At 39.4% G+C, this 12,500-nt stretch overlaps 2 protein-coding genes across 3 annotated transcripts in view; both read left to right on the top strand.

Annotated features, from left to right (window-relative positions):
• LOC138015037 (coiled-coil domain-containing protein 66-like) overlaps positions 1 to 12,500 on the top strand; it is a 95,991-nt gene that overhangs the window by 77,481 nt on the left and 6,010 nt on the right. Inside the window, exon 18 of one of the 2 annotated variants that reach the window (XM_068861937.1) lies at positions 5,123 to 5,925. The exons of the other annotated variant lie outside the window; for it this stretch is intronic. Coding sequence (XP_068718038.1) covers positions 5,123 to 5,925 — 803 coding nt within the window. The remainder of the gene's footprint in view (positions 1 to 5,122; positions 5,926 to 12,500) is intronic. 2 annotated transcript variants of the gene reach the window in all.
• On the top strand, positions 5,932 to 12,155 carry LOC138015039 (uncharacterized). Its single transcript, XM_068861940.1, has one exon. It carries the CDS (start codon positions 8,846 to 8,848, stop codon positions 9,722 to 9,724), a length of 879 nt encoding a protein of 292 aa, XP_068718041.1. The 5' UTR covers positions 5,932 to 8,845; the 3' UTR covers positions 9,725 to 12,155.

Genomic DNA, 12,500 nt, shown 5'->3' with positions numbered 1-12,500 from the left:
TTGTTTGCACCGTCCTTAGGACATTTTTCAAGTTGCCATGGTATGTCCCATAATATCTTTGCTTCTTCGTTTTCTTTGGTTGGCTGAGGGTGGGATTGCACATGCCATGGAGAAGAATAATCAGATTCATCGAAACCATATTTTTCAAGGAGAGCATGATAGACAGGGTGAAGCATTTTGTCATGTCGAGTTTTGTAAAGTGACTGAGCTATATGTAAGCAGCCACAAAGTACGTGTGATACAGTCTCCTGTTTCTCAGAACAGAGTTGGCAGGACAGTTCTTCTACTTGTTGGTGCAACTTCTAGGATCTGTAGGTCTTGGTGTTCAGGAGTTGTTGTCTGATACTTGTGTCGATTGACATTACAATGTCTGGAATGTTCTTCCACTGTTTAAAGATGTCATATGAATTATTTGATATTTGGGGATCATTCCAGTGTTGAGTCACAAATTTCCCATCTCTCATGTGCCTGTCGGAGTTCGCCTTGTCTATAATGCTCTTTACTTTGTATGGTTCCTTACCGCTTACGCGCATTTCTTTGTCGCCGTTTCTCAAGATTGTTTCTCCATCGTCAAAATCACACTTTATGTTCACTTCCTCTGCGTACTTCTTGGCATCTTTAAACATAGATCTTAGATGGCTTTGTTCTTTTTTCAGCTGGGATGACTTTACGAGTTTGACATGCTGGTCTTTTGAGTTGTTAATGTAGTTAGCTATTTTTAACTTGGTGTTCTTGTACAATGTTTCTAATTCGACTAATCCTTTCCCTCCTTGTTCTGGCTGTAAGTAAAGCAATGGTGTTGGTTCATGCTTATGCTTTCCACTACAGTCATTGATAACTTTCCTTGTTAGCCTGTCGAGTTCTTTGAGGTGATTAAGACACCAATCGGTGGTCCACATATAGTACTGTAAGACAGGTACAGCATAAACATTGGTGGCACGAACTTTTCGTGGTATTGACAATGGAGAAGTCCAAACTGCCCAAAGCCGATCCTCGTACTGATTGGAAGCCTCTTCAATAACTTTATCCTCTAGATGCTGAGTATTCTGGTACTTTCCTAAGAATTTGTAGTGATCTTCGCTGCCTATCACTGGGATGGAGCAGTCGTTCCTTACAGGCATTTCTGAGGCGCTGTCGTTGGGTGCCAGTTTCCCTCGTTTCATATGTATTGCAGCGCACTTGTTAATTCCCCATTCTAAGCCAATGTCTGCAAACATCTTCTTCAGCTTGCTTGTCACAGTTACTGCCTTTTGTTCAGATCGATGATAAGTTTTCAAATCATCAACAAAAAGGGCGTGGGTGATTTTTCTGTCTGGGGCATGTGATAGTTTATATCCTTCCGTGCTCCTAAGGTACTATGCAATTGGGTTAAGCGATGGAGTAAAAAGCCGGACACAAAAAGAGTCTCCTTGTAGAATTCCCCTGTTGACTTTGATGGGGCCAATGGTTTCTTTGACCTTGTTAGTGGTTACTTCCAGATTGATGTTCCATGTTTTCATAATAGATTTAATAAGATGTATGAGGTCTGCATTTCAAGGGTTTTGATAATCCACTGGTGTGAGACGGAATCGAATGCCTTTTTTACGTCTACCCAAGTGCAGGATAGGTTCTTCTTGTGGAAGTGGGCGTCCTCTAATATCATCTTATCAATCAGCAGATTATCTATGGTGCCCATTGATTTTGCTTTGCCTCCTCTTAGATCGATTTGCATCAGATTGTTCTTGTCCTCGTGTACCTGTAGTTGACGATCAATCACTGACGTGATGAGCTTGTATAAGGTGTTTAAACAGGTTATTGGACAGTGGTCAGGAGTGGATGGGTTATCCTTCTGCGGAATCATAACACTTCTTCCTACGGTAAGCCAAGCTGGTATCCCTAGTCTCTCTGTAAGTATGGTGTTCAGTGCTGCTGCGGTGTCTCCATGAAAGGTATCCATTTTCTTTATCCAATAGTTGGTGATTTTATCTTTACCTGGCGAAGACCAATTTCTCTTGTTTTTAATGCTGTTGGTGATTATTTCTTTGCTTATTGTTATAGGTCCACTTGGGTGGATAATGTGCTGTTTAAGGGCTGTTTCAGTATCCTTTATCCAATCTGCTTCAATAGGTACTTGGCTTGCACTCTCCCATATTGGTCTCCAGAATCCTTCGAATTCTTCTCTTGTTGTTATTGTTGTGGGGGTGGCATCTTGATTAGTTGAAGGTGGCATTTCTTTACCAGTATATTTTGGGTGATGGTTTGCTTCTGTTGATTTGATAATGTTGTTTAAATGGCTGTAGAACGAACCTTCATCTACATCGAACCACTGGTTGGTCTTGAATCTTTCATAAGCTGTCTTCTTTCTTTTTTTCTTTCTGTCTTTTCAGGGCTCGAATGGCGTTAATCTTCCTTTCCTTTAAAGTTGCCAAGCTTGCGATGGTTATTCTTCCTTTAATTTCTTTGATCATCCAGAATCGATTTTCTTCATTTTTGGCGTAAGTTCACAATTGTCACGTATCCTCTTCAGTTCTTCGCATATCTGAGAGATATGTTTTCGCAGATTGTTCATTTTTCTTTCCATGTTAATCATCCATCGCAGTTTCCCACTAGTTTTTCTTTCTTTATCCTCGTTCCTTTCTTTGGTATGAATTTATTTCCATGCTTTTACAACAGAGTAAATTGAACACGTTTATTCCCAAAGGTACTGGAGTGGGTCAATTAACGGGCTTGTTTTGATGAGCGATTTTGCAGCGTATTGTAGTCGATCTATGTCTATTTTCTTGATGTAGCTTTTCTTTTTAACAAAGGTGTTTACATCTCGCTTATTCGTAATCCCTATGTCTTTCACAATGTCATCATAGATACACTTGGCTGCTTGCGTTACTTGTGCAATCCAACTAAGATCTTCAATTGTCCAGTCGATGCTTTGTTGTAGTTCGCTTGTATGATCTTCGGTTTCTGTCTCTCTATTGTTTGGTCTTTGTTCACTGGTTTCTCTTTGTTCTTGTAGTTCATTTGTTATGCGTACTGTGCTCACCTTACAAGTTTTTTCTAGATGTGCTAATTTATCCCTTAAATTTTGTGCTGTTTTTCCCAGACTTTCGTATCCTTTCTCGTTCCAAAACTTTAACGTTAGCTGCATGAGTAGTAGGGCATTCTTCCAATGCAAATAGTTGTTTAGCTTCATCTTTACAAGTTAATAAGTCAATGCACATTTGCTCCGTCCATATTGTCCTACCATGTTGGATTCTTTCCGCACTCATATTGCAGAGAATTGTATTTCTTGAGTCACTTCGAGCGGGCGGTAGATTGTAGTTGATGTTAACTGCAATTCAGGTGGAATAGATTTGCAAAAACGCATTACAAGAGCGTTTTAAAGCGAATTTTACGGAGAGTGACGGCTGTGATTTTCACAGCCGCGTCCTTGGGAGCGTCCTTATTAATTATTATTATTATTATTATTATTATTATTATTATTAAATTTCACTCACGGCTTCATGATTCATGCGATTTCAGTTTTTAGCGTAAAATGTAACAAGGAATTCACTAGTTAGGCAATGAATTTTTCTATAGAAGAAAGCAATGAAAATGATTTAATTATTAAAGCAGCAACCGAAAACATGGAAACGCGGACGATTCGAAACCTTTTATTTTCACTAACCCTACAGGCAGGAAGAATAAATAACCAGAGAGCTCGGCTTTTAGGCTTTGCTAAATCTATATATTAATTTGTGAACCAAATTCAAAAATATCTATATTTTCTGTTTTAATATCTGAAAGATCCAATTCAAACTCTTTTGTATATCCTTTTAATGCTGATTTTTTTCTGTAATTTTTATTTCTTTTTCTTCATCTGTTTAAATTGATTCAGTACCTACAATTTCACAAATTTCTTTAATTTCTGGGTAATTTTTTTGCTAATTCTGGATTTTTTCTTTCTTTTAACAAAAATCTCGACTTTTCTTTAATTCACTGTCATTCCTCTTCCTCTTTTTTTTCTCCTTTCTTCATTTCTTTTCTCTTGTAATAATTTTTTTCCTCTTGGATTTCTGACGTCTTTTATTATAAGGAAATATTTTTTAAAACCACATTTTTTCCCTTGCGCATTTAGGTCATATTACAGTTTTAAACCACTTTGAACCGGCTGACAATTTTTTTGCATGATTCGGTTATAATTGATGCGTCATCTTAAATTTCTGGAATAGCCACATTTAAGCTAGATTAAATTATACAAGTGAAGCTATTTTTCAATTAATTGCCTCAAGATTTCAATTAAATTTTTGGACAATTAACTGAAGGAAAATCACAGAAAATATGCAAAAAGTTTCAATTAATGTGTAAAAATGATTTTTTCCCCTTTAAAATAAAGCTAACATTAAGCTAAGTTAATTTGGAGATTTCTGGCAAACAGCCAAATTTGGTCAAGTTTCCTGCTTTACCTCCTACTGACAAGACATCTGTTGGAAAACATCTCATAAAGCTCATGGTTAGGCTGACGCGACCACTGGTTACAGTAGCGCTTTTCATCATTATTGCCACCAGCCTAAGGTTCTGTGGTTTTGTTTGGTTGTTGATTCTTTTTTTTATTTGTTTCAAATGTTTCTTCTTTTGGGGGTGGCTTATATCCCTGCAATGTCATTTGCCCAACAATCATTTCGATACATTAATTGTTAACTGTGAACTTGCAAATGTGTCACTGCCAAAAACACAAATAGCACAGTCTTTTTTAGCTAAAAGATCTTGATTCAATGATAAAGAACTTGGTGGAGTTTTGGAGAGGTAAGAAAAAGATATTCATGTACATTTAATTGGCTACCTAGAGAAGCGCATGGTCCCCAGAATGGAACGCATTTGTTACATGCCAACAAACACTCTGAGTGACCCAAGTGAAGGATTAAGTAAGGACTTAGAGAGTGTAACCAATTAGAGTAAAGGATCAAAGTAAGTCATGGATCTACAAATTTCTTCACATTATGCTAAACCTCATCTGGTATATATATAATTGTTAGTGATTGTGTTACAAGCAGTAGCAGTGAAAACTTGTGAGTGTGTGCAACTCTGTGTGGCCAGAGCTTTACACTCAGGCCATTTGTTGAGCATTCACTGGTGTATTAATAAAATGTTGCTGTACTTTTTCTTTTAGACACCCATGGCTCGATGCTCAAACAGTCAACAGAAATACCTGAGGCTAATCTATTACATACTGCTGCTCATTCAGGAAGAGAGACAGCTACGTTATCAAGTCCGAGAATACCGCGACGTGGCCTTGAATTGCCTAAAGAAAGTGACCAAACCGGTTCAACATTACTGTCTGGACACAAAGAACCATTTGAACAAGAACTGAACGAGATAAATTTAAGTGAATCATTGGAATCGCAATGGACACCTTCATCTCCCGATTCCATTCAAAATACCTATTCCCAGGAAAAATTGTTGTCTCCTTCATCATGTAGAGATGGTGTTCAGAGGATTAAAAAGGTAAGATCACAGTCTGAAAAAGGCCAGAGAAAGAAGCAACCTTCGAATCAAAAAAATAATAAACGCTCTTTCACGAAACAAGATACGCATGAACTAGATGTGAATCCACCTGCTCCCCTGGAGGATGCTTTCATGTTACCTTATAGAAGAACTTCCAGTGCAACTTTTCCTGTACAGCTGGATACACCCTTAGAAGGCCAAAATACAAGAGTTGATGTCAGTAAATCACCAAGAAAATCAAAATCGCTCCAAACTGCAGGAAATTACAAGCAGGTTAAGGAATCAAATAGAAGAGCCGCAAACATGAAAAATGACAACATGAGAATAAAGTTGTCCGAGATGGCAAAGCCCAGTCCAAAACCAAGTTCCAAACGAACTAACATGTCTAAGATGTCGGATGAAAAGTGCAAAGTTTCCCAGCAAAGCAGTCAGTTAGATGACAGAAAATCTCCCTTGCTCACGGAAAAGGTAAGTTGGGTTTGAACTTTCAGTGCACCGCTATAAATTTGTGATTGTTACTAAGTAGCAGTGAAAACGTATTAGTTGAATGTAATATAGTGCAGTTTTTAACATTTTTCTAGTCAATGTACCATAAGTAAAATATTTTATGTAATGTAACAAAGGTGGCTCAAACCGGTTTCAACTATTTGGAGGGAATGTCTTACTAGAACGATTATCTCTATAACACTGTTTCACTTAACGGCAATGTTATGGTACCCTATTAAACACCACTAATTGCTTAACAAGATGCATATATTAATGCGACGTACATGAAATAAATTACCATGGCTGCAAAAGAACCATCTAAAAACTCACTATAGTTTGTGTTTAATTGCTTGTATCTAACAAACGAACTCGGTGAGCCCCATTTTTTTATTGCTGAAAACTTAAGATGAAACTCTGCAGAGTTTTTAAAAAATCTCTGGAATGGATTCGTAGGCTATGAATCTGTTCCAGAGATTTCTTTAAACTTTGCAGAGAGTTTTGTCTTATGGCGCTTTCCTTTTGTCAGAACTGACCGCCCAGACCCGTCAGTTTGCAAAGAAAACACAATAATTTGAAGGAACACTTGCACAATAATCCCTCACATTGTTCTGGAGGAGTACATATCATTCTCGAAGTGTGTTATATTGAAGGCGTTGTAGAGTTACTCCTTCCAAATGCCCGGTCTGGCCGGTCAGTTCTGTCAAATGTAACCTGCGATCGTGACCTCGCTCTCTACTTATCATCTTAGGGAAGGAGGGCATGATATATTTTCTGTATGGATCGTAGGTAAAAAAGCCAAAATTTGGCTTTTTTTCTGATTGGTCGAGAAACAACAGAGCTCTTGGAGCCTCGCTCCGATTGGTTACAGAAATGATAAGGAATGAATGAATGACTGATGTTTAGGGTCAGTTTACAGCTCCTGTTGCCACGACTTCAGATTTTTTTCAAAACTCTTTAAAGGAAGAGCAGAGAGAGTGCATCCGAAGAATGGTTTGTCTGAAAGAAGACATTATAGTTGTACTTCGTAAGGGATTTACAGCCCCAAATATTCTAGAAAAAATGCATCGTTCCACTTCCACTGACTCGAAAATGTTTGTAGTTGTGGTAAATCTTTTGGAATATATTCAGAATCAACAAGTCGTGAATCCAAAAAGAGCCGAATAGATCTTTGTGTTGCCACCACAGTCGGGGTATCAGCCGAGCTTGACAGAGAAGTTACCAGGTAGATTTACGGAGGCGTTGAACAATGGTTTAGTGACACTCACAAAATAGTAGTTGAGTAGCTGCACCTGGAAAACTAGAAGATATTAGCATCTTTTATTGCCATCTTTGACTTGAACATTCGAGTTTAAATAAGGTTTATTGTACTGTTGATTGCACCTGATAACATAAAGGATTCTGCTTTTTCTGTGATTTATCTCGAAATTCTTTGTTCCTTGATGGTTTAATTAAGCATAAAAACTGCACCAAATGTCAAGTGGGATTTGCAGAAATACTAGTAGCTTTGATTGTATGGATAAAGTCTGACTTCATAGACATTCCAGCTAGAGTTCTATTTTGTTTTTGTCGTCTTCCCTTGAATCGCAATGTGCAGGTCATTTGCGGTGAAATCTGATTGGCTCACATTTATAGCATGACACAAGACAACATCACTTTTGACAGGTGGGCAGCAGTCGACTCGAAAAGAAATTGTATCAGGGGTACTTTTCCTGATGAAAAGTACGCCTTGTCGCAGGTTATGTCAAATGGAAAGTGCCCTTAGTGTGCTAATCACTCTCCAGCAATTTAACAGTTTAAAGACAAAAGATAGGGTGTTATTTGATGGCTAATTAGATGGCCATGGTGCCCTATTACGTCACATAATTTCATATGGTATCATAGCATTGCCGTTTTGTGAAACAGTTGGGTAGGCGCAATCCTTCCAAACTGTACAGTTTTTTGAAAGTGTTAAAACTGATTTGACCCCTTTAAGTTGCCTGTATCGGGGAGGCACGGTGGCCTCATGGTTAGTGCGCTCGAGTCCGGATTGAGTTGTCCGGGGTCGGGTCCTGGCAGGGGACATTGTGTTGTGTTCTTGGGAAAGACACTTTACTCTCACGGTGCCTCTCTTCACCCAGGTGTATAAATGGGTACCAGCGAATCTAATGATGGGAATAGCCCTGCAATGGACTGGCATCCCATCCCTGGTGCTAGCAATGGTGGCCGCTTGCCTTCAGTCTCTGACTATTTTATACTTAGCAACCAATAGTTGTCATTTGCCACACCTGTATCACTTTCAACAGTCGGCAAAAGTGCTTTTCTTCAGAGTTGGCTACAGTCCTTGGTCATTCGTGACATCTACGAAACCAGGATTTAACAAATGTCTCCCATGTCAAGTCAACCTGGTCAACACCAACTTGGCTCTTTGAAGGCCACGTTTTTCAGTTGCCCCATGCTCCAAACGCGGCTCAACAACACTTCTAATTCCTAGACACGATCCTCCAAGTGATATCGCCATTTGTATAGATATAAACCCAAATCCTGGCCCGAGTTTTGTGCAAGACAGTTTGAATCCTTCTCGTTTGGCCGAAACTCATTTGCATGTTACATCCCAATGTGGACACAGTTTGTCTTACTCACGACGCGAGCTGTTACGTCTTCGTCACCTCGCCAAAACAACATCTATGAGCCAGTCTACCCATCAGATGTTGAAATCTCTACAGATTTTCCATTATCGTGGTAAAAGCGCTGGCAAGAGAAAGAATCAATCGAGGGTTTTTGACCAACCTTGTTTTGATAGTTATGCTAATGTACATGCTACGTCCCTACAGAGATCAGTCCTCGTTGTTCTAGAGCTCGCTTTGAAATCGACTTTAATACCGTCGCACATCAGTCACAAAGCGCCCATTATGTCCCAAAGCTTATGGTTTCCAATGTTATGTCCCTTGCGCCAAAGATTGACCAAGTACAAGAGTTTCTCCTAAGATCTGACATCTCTTTGGCTTTCATTACGGAAACCTGGCTGAAGGAAACCATCGCTGATAGTGCAGTCCGTATCCCTGGCTACACAATAATACGGAAAGACAGGATGGTAAATAATCATGGCAGTGTCTGTTTTTACCTAAGAGATGGAAGCTTTAAATACCAACGACTTGATGAATTGTCGTGTTGTGCCGATCATGAGATCTTATGGGTTCATCTAAGACCTGCACGCCTTCCAAGAGGATTCTCCTGTTTGATAGTAGTTGTATTATATCACGCACCAGGAGCAGATGACAATTTTATACGTGAGCATTTGTTTAACTCTCTGGCCGCGGCGGAGTCAACTTACCCCAACTGTTCGCTCATCATAACCGGCGATTTTAATCGCCTTGACGTCACACGGCTTAAACGACACTTTCAACTAAAGCAAATCGTGAAAACGCTAACCAGGAAGGATGCTATCTTGGACTTAGTATTAACTAACTTGTATGATCACTACGGTAAACCACAGACCTTTCCACCCTCTGGTCTATCCGATTACAATACTATATCTGTCTCGGTTCTGGCGAGAAAATCAGGCTCTGCTCCTGACAAATTCATTCTCAAACGAGATCTACGACCCAGCCAAAAAGCAGAGATGGGAAGATTTCTATGCTCATTGGATTGGCCTTTGTTATTTGGCTGCCTTGAAAGCTGCGATGCTTTTCTCAATGTTTTTGAAGAGGTTATACACACGGGCCTCGACATTTTAATGCCTGTCAGCAAAGTTCGGTTGAATACACGTGATGCTCCTTGGATGACAAAGCACTTAAAGATTTGATCCAGAAAAGGCAACAGGCTTTCCACAAAAAAGGTGCGGATTCAGTTCAATTCAAATTTTATAGGAATCAGGTTAACCGAGAGAGAAAGCTTTGTAGAACAAAGTTTTATGAGTCACGTGTGGCGCATATGAAGAAGGAAGACCCCAAAGCTTGGTGGAGAGAGATGAAACGTTTAAGTGGCGGGAAAGTTTGCTCAGGTGATCTCCTTAATCACATAGACGTTAAGAAAGTTGAGAACTTATCTACACATGAATTCCATAAACAAAGCATTCCTCGAGCCTCTTGAAGAGTATCATCTGTCTTGCCCCATTACTCGCCTGGCACTGGAAAAAAATTCCCCGGATTTCCTAGAAGTATCCGAACGCGTTTGGAATATACTATCAAAACTCAATCAATTTAAATCGTGTGGCCCTGACAGGATTCCTAATTGGCTTCTGCGAGAATACGCCGACCTTATTGCTTTTCCTGTAAGCAGAATTCTCAACTCATCGTTTAAAGAGCAACATCTACCTCGTTCGTGGAAATTGGCTGATGTAACTCCGCTTCCTAAGAAAAAACCTGTAAAAATCTTAAAGAAGGATCTTAGACCCATTTCACTTACTCCATGTGTCTCGAAAGTAGCCGAGGAGTTCGTGGTACGCGATTACATCATGCCTGCCGTTCTAAATAAACTCGATATGAATCAGTATGGCGCGGTACCAAAGTTTTCCACCACCCTCACTTTATTGGACATGCTTCATGATTGGTCTAAGGGCACAGACGGAAATAGTGCTACTATAAGAACTGTTCGGTTCGATTATCGTAAGGCTTTTGACTTAATCGACCATAGCATTCTTATAAGGAAATTATGTAAGTTAAACGTGCCAAATAGCATAATTAATTGCATTATGGACTTTTTGTCAGACAGATCTCAAAGAATCAAACTTGGTGAGGTATGGGTAACTGAGTGGGGATCAGTCCCCTCGGGCCTCCCCCAGGGAACCAAACTAGGGCCTTGAGATATTGTTCTTGCCACTCGAACATAAAATTCATATCTTCTCGCCACCGTGTAATATCCTCTATATATGATGCGATATCTCTGAGAAAACAAGTCATATCCTCAGCAAAAAGTGTTAGTTTGATTTCTTCCTCATTGATTAAAATACCTTTAATTCCCTTATCCTCCCGAATTCTGACTAAGGTGACAAGGGATCGCCCTGCCTAACGTCACAACGAATATCAAACAAATCAGTAATAAAACCATTATTTACATTCTTAAGGAATTCATCAATCGACAAGCCACCCTGTTGACAAAAGTCTTTATCATAAAGATTGGCATAAAAGCTGTGAATCTCTGTCATTATTTGTTTCGGACCATTATGCATTCATCATTAAACCCCACTAACTTTCTAATACAACTTTTTTTCTTTTTGGAATTTTCTAAGTTCAAAAAGTACTTATTACTTTTCTCTCCATATTCGTACCAATTTACTCTCGAGCGAGTTATTGCTCCTTGCGCTATATAATCATATTGACTATCATATTCTGTTTGTAAAATTTCCAGATCATTCAAGTTTTCTTGACTGGGCTGTTCATCGCATTTTGCTGTGCGCTCTTTAATTTTTTGTTACAAGTCTAATAATTTCTCCCTTCTAATTCTAGCCTTCTGTTTGCTATAGGTAATAGTTTCATAACGGATTTTATACTTAATGAAGTCCCAAAGGACCCTTGGATCCCGAATCTCTTTTCCATCTTCCAACCAATCACTGTAATTCTCAGTTATAAAAGAGATATATTCATCATCTTCTAAAAGACTTGAATTAAATTTCCAAAAGGAAGGTCCCCGTCCCGTTTCTTCAATTCCGTTTATATGCATTGTAATAGCGGAGTAAGTCTCTTGTTACGAGCCTGAAGGCCCATCAGGCCGGCGCTTATCTCCGGTTTCAGTAGCATGAAGCGACTAGGAGTATTTATGCTCCCCCCCTGGATGGGATGCTAGTCCATCGCAGGGTTACCCCCAGCATTACGCCGGTACCCATTTATACACCTGGGTGGAGAGAAGCACCGTGAGAGTAAAGTGTCTTGCCCAAGAACACAACACAATGTCCCCGGCCAGGCCCCGAACCCGGACAACTCGATCCGGAGTCGAGCAAACTAACCATGAGGCCACCGCGCCTCTCAGCGGAGTGATCCGTTCTTATTGCAGGAATAATATCTACATCTTCTACCTCTTCTTGAATACTACTGCTTATCAGCCAAAAGTCCAAACGGCGTTGTATTGTGGGTTTTTTTGTCTCCATGTAAAGCGCTTAGTATCTGGATTTCTTATTCTCCAGATATCAGTCAGATCATAAGATGAACACAAATCTTCAATTTTGTTACAGGATTCTCTTACTTGAGGTTTGCCTCCAGTTCCATCCAACTCAGCATCGAAAATAACGTTGAAGTCGCCTCCAATAATAACTTCACAATTATCCTCTAATTCAAATGAAACCATGTTGTCTCGCAGTGATGAGCGCAAATTTCTATTGCGTCGAGAAGCTTGAAAATTTTTCAGGACTTCAATGGGAAAAAAATTTTCAAGCTTCTCGACGCAATAGAAATTTGCGCTCATCACTGCGAGACAACATGGTTTCATTTGATTTCATACCCGCAGTGCAATATATGTATTTCATATATATCTTTATCCTCTAATTCTAATTTATCGAGTAGTGTTTGAATTTCCTCAAAGAAGATGCATTGATCTTTGGTCTTATTTGGGGAATAAATATTGGCAAAAACAAAACTATATCCCTG

The sequence above is a fragment of the Montipora capricornis genome, chromosome 9, assembly GCF_036669925.1.
Source record: "Montipora capricornis isolate CH-2021 chromosome 9, ASM3666992v2, whole genome shotgun sequence".
Taxonomy (NCBI): Eukaryota; Metazoa; Cnidaria; class Anthozoa; order Scleractinia; family Acroporidae; genus Montipora; species Montipora capricornis.
This window is presented reverse-complemented; position numbering and strand designations above follow the sequence as displayed.

Coding starts and splice junctions, on each gene's coding strand:
- LOC138015039 (XM_068861940.1), top strand. CDS start 8,846: ATGGTTTCCAATGTTATGTCCCTTGCGCCAAAGATTGACCAAGTACAA.